Consider the following 15,833-nt stretch of genomic DNA (forward strand, 5'->3'; position numbering starts at 1 on the left):
TGTATTAGCAGTTACATGGACATGTTGCTTTCCCTTCTACTCAGTGTAAGACATATACAGTTAAAACAAAACCAAGTGAATGGCCCAATTCAATTATTTTCAAAAGTCATTTATGTATTATAATACATGATAGCATATTGCATACATTTTCCCCAGTTACTACATTGGACATATCACATCCCAGCCATGAAGTGTGTAAATCCACAATACATTTATATTTAACCACGAAGAACCCACGGAGCAGCCCTGAGCTTAGAGTGATTAGAGTAAATGAGTTGTGATCTTGTGGTGCACTATTATTCTCCCTGTGTTTGATGTGGCATGTCTGTTTCTGGAGGCCAAAGTGTTCTCTGGACAAGACTGTGTTTTATCCAGTTATTTCTGAGTGGTATGTCTGTTTGAGCTCATGTCTGGTGGGGCTTCCATGGGTTAAGCTGGCCAGTTTTGAGATAGAAATATTTTTTTCATTTGTCACGCACACATAATTTTCTCATTAATCATAACTCTCTCATTTTGTACATATTTTTTTGAAAATTACACTTCATTGTATATTTTTTCTATGTAAAATGAGCAGACTTGACTTTGAGAGTATTACCCCTTCAAGGTCACACAGTTTACAGCCTGCAGTTCCTCACTTCTTTGAGTGAGGAAGGGATGTTGTAGAGGTGAAATGACAAAGCCCTGTGATTGCTGCATTGTCTTTGATAAACTGCTCAATCTTCTCTCCAGTCCTTTAGTATTTCCGTTGGTGGGTGGCTGGGTGCTACTTAGAGATAGAGTGATGAGTTTGGGTGACCTGGGCCATCCTGAGGAAGGGAGGAGGCCACAAAGCTAACTCTGGACAGACTCATGGAGCAACTGTCTTCAGAGATATTCCTGGAGAGTGAGATTGTTTTCAAGTTATAAAGAGCAATGAATACAAATGTACTTTAGTACTGAAAACATGAACTTCTCCAAATAATATTTTTAGTTATTAGTTTAGTTAGTTTTTAATTAGTTTAGTTATTAACTCGAGACAAAGACAAAATACAATGACAGCAACAGTTAAAGTACATTCATAGTGATTTTACTGCACTCTTCATGGGTGAGTTAGATAAGTTGCATGTTTAGTGATGGCACTGGGGTTGAGCTGCAGTGTCTTCAGTTTAAACATGGTGATACATATGGGGCTGTTTTAATGTTGCTGAGAAAATTACACTTTAACAGTCCACACATGCCCTGCTGATGGTACAATGAACCTTTGTTCCCCTAATACGAGTTTGCACCTCCTGAGGAGCACTGCTGTTATCTCTCAACTGTCACTGAATCAAGCTGTCCAACTTTGTAATGCAATTGTACACTGGCAATGCTACTAGACCTACCTGTCTTATTGTACAATATTTATGAGAAGTCTACATGGTCCAATTTAGATGTCATCAGAAGGTCAATGCAAGCTATCTTTGCTTCATGCTATCCTATTAAGACAGAACAATCATGATATCTTGGCGTTGTCCTGGTGCAGTACAAGTATAATTATTTTAATGACATATGGTGTCACCCTCGAACAGAGACTGGCTGCCCTCCAGTGAGATACACAAGTCCACACCACACTCCAGATGTGCTCTGCTCAGGGCTGCACAACACTGCAGGTCCCACTAAACTTCAAATCTAATCCCTGGCACAGCCAAAACCAGTGATTCTGGTGAAGGCCAGCGCTGTGACTCATGTTTGGCACAACAGTCCACGACATCCAATCCAAAAGTGTCTGTTCACTTACTGTATGCCTTAAACTAATCGTTGCAATAAACCTTTATAATAAACAAAACCTTTATAATAAATATATGGACATTTCAGATGTATGTGCCCATGTGTTGAATATGGAAAATAGATAGAGAGAGAGATAAAATCCCAAGAAATTGCAGGGAAAAATAAAATGTTGATGTAACATTCAATGTGCTGTGATAGATGTTCAATTCAATTTCAATTCAGTTTATTTTTGTAAATCACAGAATCACAACAGCAGCTGCCTCACAGGCGGGTTGAACAAAATTGTTGATTTTACCAACAGACAATCAAATCAAACTCTGAAACAGTCATAGGTCAATAATAGAGAAGCAGATCAACCAACAATGTAATAGCATGAGCAGAATCCAGATCACAGAGAGAATGAATAATTATGTGCAGATCCTTTTCCAGCAGTTCATCCATTTTACTGAAATTTCTTGTAAACTCAGGAGGTCGAGACTATAGGTCATTATTGGAATGATGCAATATCTTTCTCAAGGCTCAATTAAATGCATTTTTAAAAAGGCTTGCCAACACACTTCCCCAACATTGTCACAACTTCCTTAAGTGCCACTCAGAAAAGGCGATACCAGCTCTATTTAGGAAGAAAGGAAGTTCACCCATTTTGATAAGCAAATTGTTTCTTGTGTTAGTAGTGTTTTTAAGGGTGTAAATCAAGTGCACGCTTTAAACGAGGACAAACACCAAGCATGCATTTAGTAAAGTTGAGTGTGAGAATGTCCTACTTTTAGGGTTCAAGGGACTGGCTTGTCCAGACGTGAACCGCTGTATGAGGATTTCATCACACATTATTTATCATCTTGATGTTTAGTTGGAAAGCTGCTTGAAATATTAAATCTTTCAAAACAAACGTTATTCTGCAATAGCTGTTCTAATAGGAGATAATGGTCACATAAATCCAAAATCAATCAAATAAATGATAGCAGTGTCAGTTATTATCAGTAAAAATATGTAAAAAAGGACAATTATTTTTAACTAAACATGATTTCCTTTTATGGAGCAAATAATTTCAATGTGTAATTTGGGATATTGCATTACGTTGTACACCTCAAACTAGTTTTTCCTCCTTTTAAGAAAATAAAAAATGTATTTGGGATATTTCAAATAAATAGTGACTTAAATGCATGGCTGTCAAACTTCTGATTAACAGCCATTACTAAGCCCCAATGTCCAAGGTTTAAACTAAATAGAATACTAATTGTTGACATTTCTACACACTTCCTCCATGACTGAGTGAATGAGTGACTGTATGTTCTGTACATTCTCTGGACAATCAGTAAAACTGCCTGATGTTTACCTAGAGTGAGATTCTATAAAACCAAGCTCTGTCTGACACTGATTGAAGGGTGCACCATGTGATCTTTCTGGTGGGGTTTTCCTGAAATGTTCCACCTTGCCTCCAGTAACAGTAACATGACCCGGTGACGTGGTGTGATGGTCTCCATGGAGACAGATAACACTAATGCCATACAGAGGAACATTCCAAACAAAGCAATAACACCTCCATGGACACAAGCAGGTGGCGGACGCCCACCAGAAATATTCTAGTTCATGTTATGCATCTCGTTAATCCTGTAATGTACACACATTTTGAGGAGAAGTGAGTTAGACGCACAATGACCAATTTTATGTACAAAAGAGAAACATAATTGTGAAAATAATAAAGAAGGATACTTTTCACACTTACTCATTGACTACATTAAAACTGAGATTAAACTAGGACTTCATTCGTAACTAAACCTGAACTCCTTAAGGACTGAACAAGGACTAGAACAGGACCAAACTAATTCCACAACACGACTCGAAAATGGGCTCAATTTAAGATCAAATAAGGACAAGTGTGAAAGCACCAGTTTTTAACAGAAAGCTACCAGAAAAAAAAGGCGTAATTAAAAAATATGTTTGTTTTGTACCAAAGGATCTGATCAAACCGCATGTAAGAAGCAGATGTACAGTCAAACAATAAAGGCTTAACAATCCTTTTGGCACAAAGCTGCAGATGTCCTTCATTCATATGAATTTAATAAATCTGGCTTGTGGATGTGGTTCTTGGCTGTAACACTGGATGCATAATGGGCCTACATCACTGTACAATATCTGTGATACGTCCTCTGAACCGCTCAGGAAGGGTTTGGCAGCATTGTTCAGTTCAAGACTTAATTGAATAAGCCTTGCCAGTTCAGTGGGAATATAAGCGTTCAAAAACAACCAACCCTCCCATTCTTCCACTCCGCTTCTCCTCGAGTGTTTCTTGTTTTTGGAGCAGCTGTGCCCAGCTGAAAGGAAAATCTAAAGTCAGATTTTCCCAGGATATGCCATTTTCAATCTGTGTGTCTGTGTGATAAGTATGACTTAATTTACTAGGTTAATTGAGGTTATTTAGTAACTAATTTTTTCTGCTTTGGTTTAGTACAGAATTTAGTAACAATTTCATTCCTTGCACTTTTTACGTGGGCCTTGTGTGATGTTAAAGCTTTAAATCTCCATTAATATTTTTTGTTTCAGTTCCCAGAGGACCCTGTGTGATGTTCACATTTCCTCAACAGTACCACACTATCAAATAAGAACTCAAGGATAGTGTGTCGACTTAATATCTACCAGAGGGTCAGTAAATCACTTAATAGCTCGTCTTGGAGTTGCTGGTGAAATCCAACTGACTCATTTTTTGGCGTGGCCTCCCTCAACAAATACTGTCTGACAGGTATAGAATGAATACAAGAGAATATCCTCTGGCATGTTGGGAAATAAACGTGTAGAGTAAATTAAACGTTAAACTAAATCACTGTTGAGGAAAACACCTATCAAGGAATCAAGTCAAAACTGATTTTCTGATAAAGGAAAGTTCAGACAATAAAGCGAAACTCCCCATTACACTAGAAAAGAATCCCACTGACAAAAAGTTTTACAGAGGAATCCTGTGTTTTAAAGATGAGAAAATATCGGTTTTACTTATATCATCATATATATATTGATAATTTTTTTCCCCTATTAAATTTGTGAGGATTATTATTCCAACATGTGCACATCCTTATACTGCAGATCTCCTCGAACTGTCCTCACTCTGCAGAAAAAAGGACAAGGTTATAATCATATACAAACAGCAAAAAGAAAGGGTTATGATTATTCAAAATATTAAAAAAAAATCTTCTGGGTCTCTTCACAGCAAGAAGGTCCTAGGAATCGATCCCCAGGAGAGTTTGCATGTTCTCCCTGTGTCTGTGTAAATTCCACCCTTCAATGCAATTTTACAGGATGGAATGATACAGCTATTGATACAGACTAAAGACTTTTGGGTTATCACGTTACATAAACATGCATGTTAGTACATCATTAGTTGAATATAACACTACACACAACCTACTGATGATGTAAGTAAATGTTTACTCCAATAATACTTCATCATTTGTGACACACTGCCCAAAAAGACCAAAATATTAATCATGTTTATGACTATACCGACAAACAAGCTCATGTCAAAGGGGTTTCCAGCACTCAGTGAGGCACGGCTAACAACCAAGTCCACATCTGGGCAATATCATCCTTCAAAAGACTGAATCAATCCTTTATAATTTCAAGGTCTTATTGGCAAAAAAAAACATAGTCTGTGATTGCGTTTGATTCCCTAGCCCCATTAACCATTTCTCTGGAGACTAAACTGAAGGAAGGCAGAATAATATACCCAAGGATTGCTCAATGGTACTAGTAACTATATAACTAATTGTGCTTGGAAGGCTTCCATTAGGACATTTTATAATAAGTCTATGTCTATGATAGTAACTTGAATGAATGTAAACCTCATCTGCGTGCCTTAGACTCAGATCCCCAGGTTAAATTGGACAACATTTAGTATTGTCATCTGCTCTACGTCCACATACTGGAGACAAACGCACGTCTGGTTTAGACACGATACTTTTGAATTTGGCAATGTTTTTTGTATTGTGAAAAGCCGTTGTGTAATAGTTTTGACATGGCTGTTCAAATTCAAGTCTGAGTTCATTATTAGAGTCAGAATCAGAATCAGAATAAAGTTTATTGCCATTTGTCAATGAACAGGATTCACGAACATAGGAATTGTCCTGGCGACTCAGTGCAACACAAACATTATTAAAAATAGGTAAGTAGAGTTAAAAATAGACATGATATGTACATAAAATTAAATATGTAGTGCAATAAAAAGTGAACAGTGCAGTTAGTTCAAAGTGCTTAGGCAGTGTTCATGAGTACAACGGCAGAGGGAAAGAAACTGTTCTTATGGCGGGAGGTTCTGGTCCGGACGGACCGTAGTCTCCTGCCTGAGGGGAGTGGCCTCCTGCCTGAGGGGAGTGGCTCAAATAGTGCGTGTCCAGGGTGAGAAGGGTCGGCTGTGATCCGACCTGCACGTCCCAGAATCCTGGAAACGTACAGGTCGTGCAGAGATGGAAGTTCGCGGCCGATCACCTTCTCAGCAGAGGCACAATGCGATGTACCACACGGTGATGGAGGAGGTGAAGATGGACTCGATGATGGCCGTGTAGAACTGCACCATCATCTCCGCTGGCAGCTTTGCTTTCTTCAGCTGCCGCAGGAAGTACATCCTCTGCTGGGCCTTCCCGGTGAGGGAGCTGATGGTGAGCCCCCACTTGAGGTCCCATATTACCATTATTATCATTCATTGAGTGAATCCACTGGTCCATATTCACTTGCCGTCAGTGAGAGCGTCGTCTGCATACAATAATTGATTTAATCTTCATCACCTAAAATTTTAGAAAAAGTTTTTTTGTTAAAGGCTGAAATTTTCGAAAATGATGATCCACTCTCAAAATATCTTTATTTGGTAAAGAGCATCAGATCATTAATTTCTCCTCTTATCTTTTTAATTTCCTGTAACATTTGTGAATTCAAATGTTAGCAAGTTTTACCTCTAGCAGTTAGAGTTTTTTTTTTTTTTTTGCAGAGGCTATGGCTATAATTTAATTTCTCAAAACTGCTTTAGCAGCTTCCCAGAGGATGAGCGGCGAAGTACAATACTAAATTCATTGCCAAAATGCTCCTGCAAGAGTTGCTTGGCTTTAGCATAACCTGGTTCTGGTTCCATGTGTTGACAGCTGCGCACCAATTCTCCAGGTCGACCTGTTCTAGTTGAAACAAAGAGTCACCTTGACTGGCCTTTGCTTCTACTCCTTGTTCAAATGCCCTTTTAAATGACATGTATTGTTGGATCTCCATTAAATGTTGGGATATCTCTGGGCGGTAGTAACATTAAACGCTATTGCTGCACAAGAGCTGCTGTTATTTCATTTTGCTTCATCAAAATTGAGCAATAATCATTTTTCCCGTTGAGAGCTGGATGTTGGATGCAATGGCAAAATGTATTCATGATATCCTGCTTAGTATGTTGCCTGATGATGAGGTAGAAAGCATGATGTATGGTTTAAAGCCAAAATTATGTTTAATTATATAATTTCATGTCTGAGTTTAACAGAACATTGTGAGAATGCGAAACAGTTTTCTCCAGCCAAACTCTGAAGACTGAAGTCACCATATTTCGCCAAAGAAAAAGTGTCAACTGACTGTTATCTCCAGTTTCCCTCTCTAAAACCTGCAGGTCAAACCCGTGGGTAATCATGTACTCTTGGGTAATCATGTACTTGAACTTTAACAGACATACCGGTACATTCAAGTCATTTCAAAACATCGATCAAATCAAAGGTACAGCGTCTAAACCAGGTTAAAATAGAAAACACATTCTTGTTAAATGCTATCAAATAAGTAAAACATTGCCTGGAAGGGAAAATAACGTGTGTAAAATGTGAACTTGTCATTGCTCTCAAAACAGGCCTTGGGAGACGTATTCAGAATCACATTTTATTGATTAGCCTGTGGTAACAATGAGGTATGAGCACAGACTACATCAGTTCCAAACAATGCAGTCGTCTCACTTTCCTCTGTTTCTCATGAGCCTCATTCAACTTGATCAATGCATTTTATTATCGAAAGCTATGCTGTGTAAGTTTGCTCTTAGATGCTAATAACCAGTTGATAGAATTGAGATATATCATTCAATCCAGATTGCATTCAAACAAAGGTCAAAATCCTCACGCATTTTCCCCTCATGACGTGGTCGGAGGAAATTATTTTCATATGGAAGCCATTTTTGCCACAATCTGTCTGAATATCATTCCATGATATTGACAGCATCATCTCCTTCACAGGAATTTGCTCCTAATCTTGTACTGGAACGCACCTCTTGTATGGAGATAGATGCGTGTATGTGCATAATAAACACAAACCACCACCAGAATATTATTGGACAAGCTAAAACCATAGAAAAATAAACCCTACAGGATTTCCCCTTCAAACAAAACCATCTGTTATTATCCTCCACAATGAATAGAGCCTCTGAACACATCATAACCTGCTACTATTGGAGACAGATTTCTACCCATATGTTTTTCACTGGTATTGAAGGTGCGTGAGTGACATTCTTAAATATTCAACTGATCATACCTTTCCATACACCTCAATTTCAGTGACATAATACTATGTTTGGCTAATTTAAAAGTAAAGGAACCGTAAGTACAATTTAAAAAAAGAAGAGTCCCCAGATATGAGGTAAACATTCTTAATTATAAAAAAACGTTTCACATGACGTCCAATTTGTAACAAGTGCAATTTGGTGTTTTGGTTCTCAAGACAATTACCTAATCAGAAGGCAGAATTATCCCCACATGTCTAAATCCAGTCTGTTTAAACCTATGGCTCCTCTCTGATCTCAAAGGTCACGACCTACAGCCCGGCACCTGCACCAAACATGAATCAGTGCTCAATTCCATTTATTATTGTAATGCCCAAAATCACAACAACAGCTGTCTTGGTGGATTTGTGTCACAGAATATAGAAAGTTAGAATCAAACATTGAAACAGTCATTGATCAAGATTGACAGATTAAACAATGTTCATAGGAATTTAGTAGATGTCCCAGAGCCTCCCTTGTCCCGCTTTCTTGGAGAGGGAGTTCTGCAAGTTCTGAGCTGATCATGAGGCCTGTCCATACACTGAGAAGGAGACAAACTTTATTATGACGTATTTGTCATCTATCTGCAGGTTAAGGTACTGGCAACCCAGGTTCAGATGTGATTGCAGTTCCTTCCTAACGCTGTAAATAGCGCAGGCCACAAAAAAAATGTTGAGAAATCCCACTGCTACTGACGAATCGACCCTCAGGCACTATTGATCTTACCTCTTCCACTTGAAGCCTTTTAAGGACACAGGGTCTTACTTAGAAATATTAATGTTTTGTGTTCATCAAATCATACCATTATCAGAAAGACAAAAAGTGTGTGTATATGTGTAACCAAAAAAGTCACAAAAGTATATGAACATACAGGCGACCAGTTCTACAGGAAAATACTACTTTATTTATCGCAAGAACAAAAGTGCAAAGTGCATAACAAAATATAGAAGGGGGCGCAAAAAACTCTGCCAAACAAAAACAAATATAACAATTTCTTTTTTTTTTTTTTTTCCCCTGAGGGGGGCGCTGTTGGCTTTCGATATTCTAGCCTGTTCTGTCTATCCAGAGGTGATACCCCTGACTTGCTAGAATACGTAACACACTGCTTTCGATTTTCTCCTTTCGTTAGATTTATTTGTCAATTCCAAAATAGTGTTTGGATACATAGAAGGGGGCGCAAAAAACTCCGGCAAGAATTTCTTTTTTTTAAAATTAAAATAAATAAATATAAATAAACAGGGCCGGCCTATTGGAAGGGCCGGCCCTGCTTGTGTATGACAATGACAGCAGTGCATATTTTTGGATGCTCTGAGTCCGTTTTTAATTCAATTCTGGATCAAATATAGTTATTCCAGTAGTAGAAATGACAAAATGAAAGCAAAATAAAATAAAGTCTAAAAGCAATAAGATGGTGCCAGGAGAGCCCGAGAGTTAAGAATATAAGGTCAGGAATATAAGGTGAGGGATATTAATTCTCTGCATTTGACCCATCCTTCAATGCCACTGTCAGGAGCAGGTTCTTTAGATCCTGAGCTGGCACCTTAGCTGGAGTTTACCTTTTACCTGCTTTGGGTTGATGGTGGAGGAAACCCACCCAGACACGAGGAGAAACATGCAAACTTTGCACAACAAGCCGACTTTTTTAAGCTTTGTCTTATCATTGAAGTGAGGGTCTAATGCTAAATAAACTTTTTGGACCTTTCTATCTCATTATAATGCTATTCCCTCATCCAACACATGCCTGAAGTGGTTATTTATAAATGTTTGAGTAATCTTGGATTTTAACCGAGCATTATTTGAAAAATATTTGAATTCTTCGTACTACAAGGAAGTCTCTGCAGCACAAACAGATTTATTTTGGCTGTGGTTCCTACCATCTGTCGTTAGCTATGTAAATAATAACTTTTAAAATGTTGTCCTTTGTGTTCATCAATGTTATTACCTTTATAAACTTGCTTGCACTCTGAAGGGGAGCAGGAGGTGCAGGAGATTCAGAATGTCAAAAAAGGAACACAAAACTGAATAAACATTTTAAAACATTGTTCTCTTGGTTAGTTCTATTGACATTTGCTTGATGTCTTCACTGCTTTCACCCCCATTTTACACTACACTGTCCCATCTAATATGCATGGGCCGAGGAATTCTAAATAAAAAAGAAAAGAAACAGAAAAGACTAAATTAAAAGCATTTGGGTAAATTCCAACATTGTGCCTCCATTGAATGAGAGAGAATGGAGTGAATTAAAAAGTGTTATGCTTTGAGAAGTTTTGAATTCTTTGAAAAGTTTAAAATCGGTCAGAACAAACATCGCTTGAATGAGAATAAGCTGAAATGATAAATGATTGATTCATCCTGGGAAAGCGCTTGGTCTTAAATAGCACTAATTCTTGATAAGAACGTAGAAGGCAACACTCACTCATTCATCTTTCAACTGCCCGGACCAAGCACGCTGGTACACAGTGGGAAAGCCTCTTGCCTGCCAATATACTTAAGAATGTGGGTTTCTTGGGTAATGTGGATACTATCAGACATGAAGTAAATTCTAAAACTGCTTCCAGACAAAGATCTCGTAGGTGAATGACGACCTGGCTTAGAAACGCTGTTCCCACCCTCCATAATCTCAGTCTTGGCCTCCAGCACTGACCACTTTATTTTTCATTCACACTTCTGACCTGGTGACAAAGTATTACGGTGAGGAGGTTGAGTGTAGTGCGTTAAGACAGGATAGACAGCGTTTGACGTCACTAAATACCGCAGTAAATACAAAGGATTCCTTTATTTCCCAAGACCCTATTCTGTCCATTATCAAAGAATGAGAGAGGGATAAACATAGCACCGGCCAGAATACTTAGAACACACAGATTTGGCCACAGCAGACTTTTGATTGCAAAGATTTGTTGGAGCACAGATGTGTAATGATGAGTGTGCTGCACATAAATCTAATTAAATGTAGCAGGGTTTTCCCTTCTGAAGTGAAGTTCCACACTGTTGGAAGAGAAATATTTTATCTTCAAAATAATACAGTATTGTACCAATAGACCTGGGCAAAATAATAGTTTTTAATGTAATTGATCACCAAGACAAGTTCCTATGTTTTTGACTTTTGTTCATTGACAATGGCAATAAACTTATTCTGATTCTGATTCTGATTCTGATGTGTTACCCAGACCTTCATGATACTGTAACTGAAAGAAAGCGGTCTTGGGCCTCAGAGGGTTAAAACACTACTTAACACATGTATAACATGTTTACAATCCTCAAAGGAGTTGATAAGAGTATCAGAGCTTTTAGTGGGATATTATGTCAAAGGAGGAGATGACAAGAAAGGAAATACTTTTCATGAGAGCCCAGTTTTGAATAAACACCATCTGCATGTGTGCCCTTTCATTTATTCTCTTATCGTGAAAGGATTAATGCATGATGTATTGGGCCCAATGGAATTAGATATATCATATACAGAAAATAGATAAAGTTACAACAAGATAAAGCAGTGCACCAGACAGTTAATTAATTGCACATATAATCTCACTTAAAGCAGGTTGCTTAAAGAGGCATTATGCAACTTTTTGGTGGGGCTCCGCCAACTGTTTTATGGAGATGTTTTAGCTTTTCCTGGAATGATTTAAAGTAGGCTTATGGCCTTAAACTTATTTATCGAAATAGAATTCCAGATATTTCTGAAAATGTGTGTATTTAAATAAATGAAAGATGGATACGTTAAATGCCATACTGTGGAACAGTCCAGGCAACGCAATGGGTTCTGTTTTCATGTTGAGACACGCCTGAATGATTGATGGAAGTTGAAGTGTCCAATGAGAGCAGAGAAAAATTGCCAAACAGCCTCGTGCAGACAAATAGGGTTAAACCAATTAAATCTGCACTAGTCAATCATATCCGAAACATCTCCATGGGACGCCTCACCAAAAAAGTTAAATATTGGACTTTTAAGTTTTTGATTTACTGTAGTTCCTGTCATTCTTTGCATTCTCAGACTCATCCACAATGTTGTCTTTAATATTGTCCAAAAATCTTTCAGAGAAATAAACCCTCCCTTTTGATTCATGTGGTCTATTGGAACAAAAAATGCCTTAATCGTTTCTTAATGTTTTATGGTTTGTTCTCTGTTGGTAGCTAGGCTACGTTTGTTGACCTCACCCTCTGACCACACAAACTTGTGAGGGTCCCTATAGTCTTGAGTGTGTCCTTAGGGGTCCCTCCATGTTGAGTTGGGAACGTACCAGAACGATGTTTCTCTCCGATCGTTGCAAGTGAAAAAGAAAATAGGCTTCTCTATATTAGGCTTTTCAATTGTAATTCTAAAACCATTTATGTTTTGGTTAATATTTTCATACACACTAGGCCAGGCATGTCCAAACTATGGCCCGGGGGCCAAATGCGGCCCTGAGACCAATTTTTGTTGGCCCTCCGGCTTCCTGCTAAGTGGTCCAAACAACAAATAGTAAAATAGTAGTACTTTTTACTGTAAAATTGGGGGGGGGGGGGGGGGAATTGACCATTTTGATGTTATACCAACCAAATATTAATGTTCCAAGTCTTATTAAAGATTGGAGGCTCATTGAAACAATGTCAAATGCAAAATTTCAAATGATCAAATCATTCGACACATAGGACATTGTTGAGTTATTTGTGACCCTCTGCTCCCTATAACTTTCAAAATGTGGCCCTCGGTGAAAAGGCTTGTACGCCCCTGCACCAGGCGACGTATGGGGCCCGGGGCCGCGGAAGAAGGCTTGAGTCACGATGAACACACAGCGCTGCGTCGCCCCCTGCTGGTCACAGCCGGCCCTGCGCACTGGCCCAGTGAAAGATGGCGACGGGAGTCCTTCAGAGAGTGAGCGGGGGCTTGGCCCGGGCTCAAACCAGGACCCGCTTGTCCGGACAGCCTGTCGTTTGGACCAGGTCTGGGTCTTTTCATTGTGTCTGTTTGACTCTTTAAACTGTTGCAACGGTTAAGTGTTTGGGGTCGTTTTAGACGTGGAAAAACAATGGCCGGAGATGCAGTGCAAGCTAGCCTCTTTAAACACTAGCCTCTGCCCGACCCCCGCCACTGTTCAGATGTGAAAGGCAAAATAGAGAACAAATAAATACACCTGATATTTGCCTTTTGTAATGCATCCTTTTGACATATGCATCGCAATAGACTACGAGTTTCTGGTCTGTACTTTTTGACCATCATCACATTCGTTTGTCAAGGTCAATGTTTAAAAAGGAGCTTGTGTTTCATACTCTTGTCTTACACATCAGCTTTTACTGCGAAAGAACAGCGTTTCTTGAGTTAAATACTGTATATCATATTCTATGTTTTGTTCCTGATTCATTTTTGCAGAGAATTTTCATCAACTGCCCAGAACAGAGAGAACAGCTGGTTTAAATCCCTGTTTGTGAGGAAAGTAGATCCCAGGAAAGATGCGCACGCAACCCTTCTGACTAAAAATGAACAAAGTAACCTTTACAAAATTCAGTGTAAGTTAAAAATCTGACGCACGTGCATGGCCAGTAACCAACAAGTTGCTCTAACTCTATGTCTCATTTCAGTCCATAATGTGAAACCAGAGTGCTTGGATGCCTACAATAAACTCTGGTGAGTATTAAATAATTACCTTGTATTTTATTGCCAAAAATGAGTGTTGCAGCCCTTGCGTAAAGCAAAGGGAACGCAGTAAAAATAGTTCTGTCCTGTCTGTCCCGTGGAAGTCTTGACTACAACCTTGCTTATGCTTTAGATGTCAAAGGGCAGTAGTTTGGAGCTAAATTAGGACCTTCAACTCCAGACACCACAGTTGTTCTTGCAGCTGTTGAACAAAAATGTAAATAAATTGTCTCTGCATGTTTTTTGTTACATATAAATGAAATCCCAACCTTTGACACAGTGAGGACGTGTTGCCATCAATCCATGCCGACAAATATTATCCATGTGAGCTGGTGGGCACCTGGAATACTTGGTATGGAGAGCAAGACCAGGCTGGTAGGACTAAACTAAATATACTGTAGTCTTTTTTATGCTAATGTACTGCAAATGCCACTTACACCATTATCTAATTAATCTATTTTAAGTGCATTTGTGGCGGTACAGAGGTGGCTATCCAGCTCTTACAGAGGTGATGAGCAAACTTAAACAGAACAAGGTAAAGCTTTCATTATCTGCATTATTTTGTTGCCAGTTGAGCTGACCCATTGCTTATTTGCAGGAGTTCACAGCATACAGGAAAGAGCGGGGAAAGATGTTGTTGTCTCGCAGAAACCAGCTCCTCTTGGAGTTCAGTTTCTGGAATGAACCAGCTCCTCGGGAAGGTCCCAACATCTACGAACTGAGGTCCTACCAACTTAGGGTGAGGGAAAATAGATGACCAACTTAAATTAGTTTGGAATTTATATTATAGATTTATAACGTTGACTTTTGTATAGCCAGGAACCATGATCGAGTGGGGTAACTACTGGTAAGTAACTTAGCCTTTGTATTCAATTGTATCAGGGTTTGGGGAAGTAAATGCATAGATGAGGTATTTACCTTGTTAGTTTATTTTGATTTTTTTCTCAGGGCCAGAGCTATTGGAATTCGCCAACACAACAGTGAAGCTGTTGGAGGGTTTTTCTCACAGATAGGAGATCTTTATATGGTTCACCACCTATGGGGTAAAGTCTTACCTGTGTTATTGTGTATATTTTATATATTTTACTTTTGGCATCATTAAACTATTACACTTGTTTCTCAGCATACAAAGACCTCCAGTCCAGAGATGTCACGAGGAATGCCGCATGGCAACAAGAGGGTTGGGATGAGCTGGTGTATTACACTGGTAAGCAGTCCTTCATTCTTTACTCTTATTAAAGTAATTTTTCCAGATATTAAGTTATGTTTTGAACCTTTGTTTAGTTCCTCTTATTCAGCACATGGATTCAAGAATAATGATCCCAACAAAAGCCTCTCCATTGCAGTAAAATGTCTATTTAAATTGCACTGTTTTAGCTGTTAGGAGAGAGAATTATAGACTTTGTCGTTACTGGCTGAAAAAGTGATTAATCCAAAAGGGGGACTCGGATAAAGGAATAGGTCATTGGTTGTTGGAACCACCCATCACCCAGAGGGTTTAGTTAAATAAGGCCCACTTATAAGTTACTTGAAAACCTGAGCAGCTGTTTTTGTGTACATTTGACTTCTGGTGAAATTTACGCTGGTATTTTGCACAGGCTTGTCTGTTACTGAATTAAATTGGCATTTAATAAATTAAGTATTTATTTCAACCACAATACTTATTTAAGGATATAACACTTGTGATACCTTTGACACTTCATTTCTGATCATTTTGAAAAAATATATGCTGCATTCTTGATTAATTAAACTGCCTCCAGTCCAGGTGGTTTCAGGACATAAACAACCCATGTATTTTTTTAAATTCTGCCATTCTTAAACCATAAAAATGTAGAACTGTAATGTAAAGCATGTGAAAACAAAAACCATAATTAAAATGTATTCAAACCGTGTGTTTCTTGTGTGTTTACATGGACTTTTAATGATGTGTCAGATGAAACATAA

The 15,833-nt window shown here is 38.6% G+C and overlaps 1 protein-coding gene across 1 annotated transcript; it reads left to right on the top strand.

Annotated features, from left to right (window-relative positions):
• The first annotated feature begins 13,066 nt into the window (after nucleotides 1–13,066).
• nipsnap2 (nipsnap homolog 2) lies at nucleotides 13,067–15,780 on the top strand. The gene is made up of 10 exons (XM_072462855.1): nucleotides 13,067–13,198; nucleotides 13,626–13,762; nucleotides 13,835–13,880; nucleotides 14,170–14,264; nucleotides 14,354–14,424; nucleotides 14,488–14,628; nucleotides 14,705–14,736; nucleotides 14,838–14,932; nucleotides 15,013–15,096; nucleotides 15,174–15,780. The coding sequence occupies exons 1-10, from the start codon at nucleotides 13,107–13,109 to the stop codon at nucleotides 15,236–15,238; spliced, it is 858 nt and encodes a 285-aa protein (XP_072318956.1). The 5' UTR covers nucleotides 13,067–13,106; the 3' UTR covers nucleotides 15,239–15,780.
• Nucleotides 15,781–15,833: the final 53 nt, after the last annotated feature.

This window comes from Eucyclogobius newberryi, unplaced genomic scaffold, assembly GCF_026437365.1.
Source record: "Eucyclogobius newberryi isolate DKJ021-1_F unplaced genomic scaffold, fEucNew1.0.hap1 SCAF_10, whole genome shotgun sequence".
Taxonomy (NCBI): domain Eukaryota; kingdom Metazoa; phylum Chordata; class Actinopteri; order Gobiiformes; family Gobiidae; genus Eucyclogobius; species Eucyclogobius newberryi.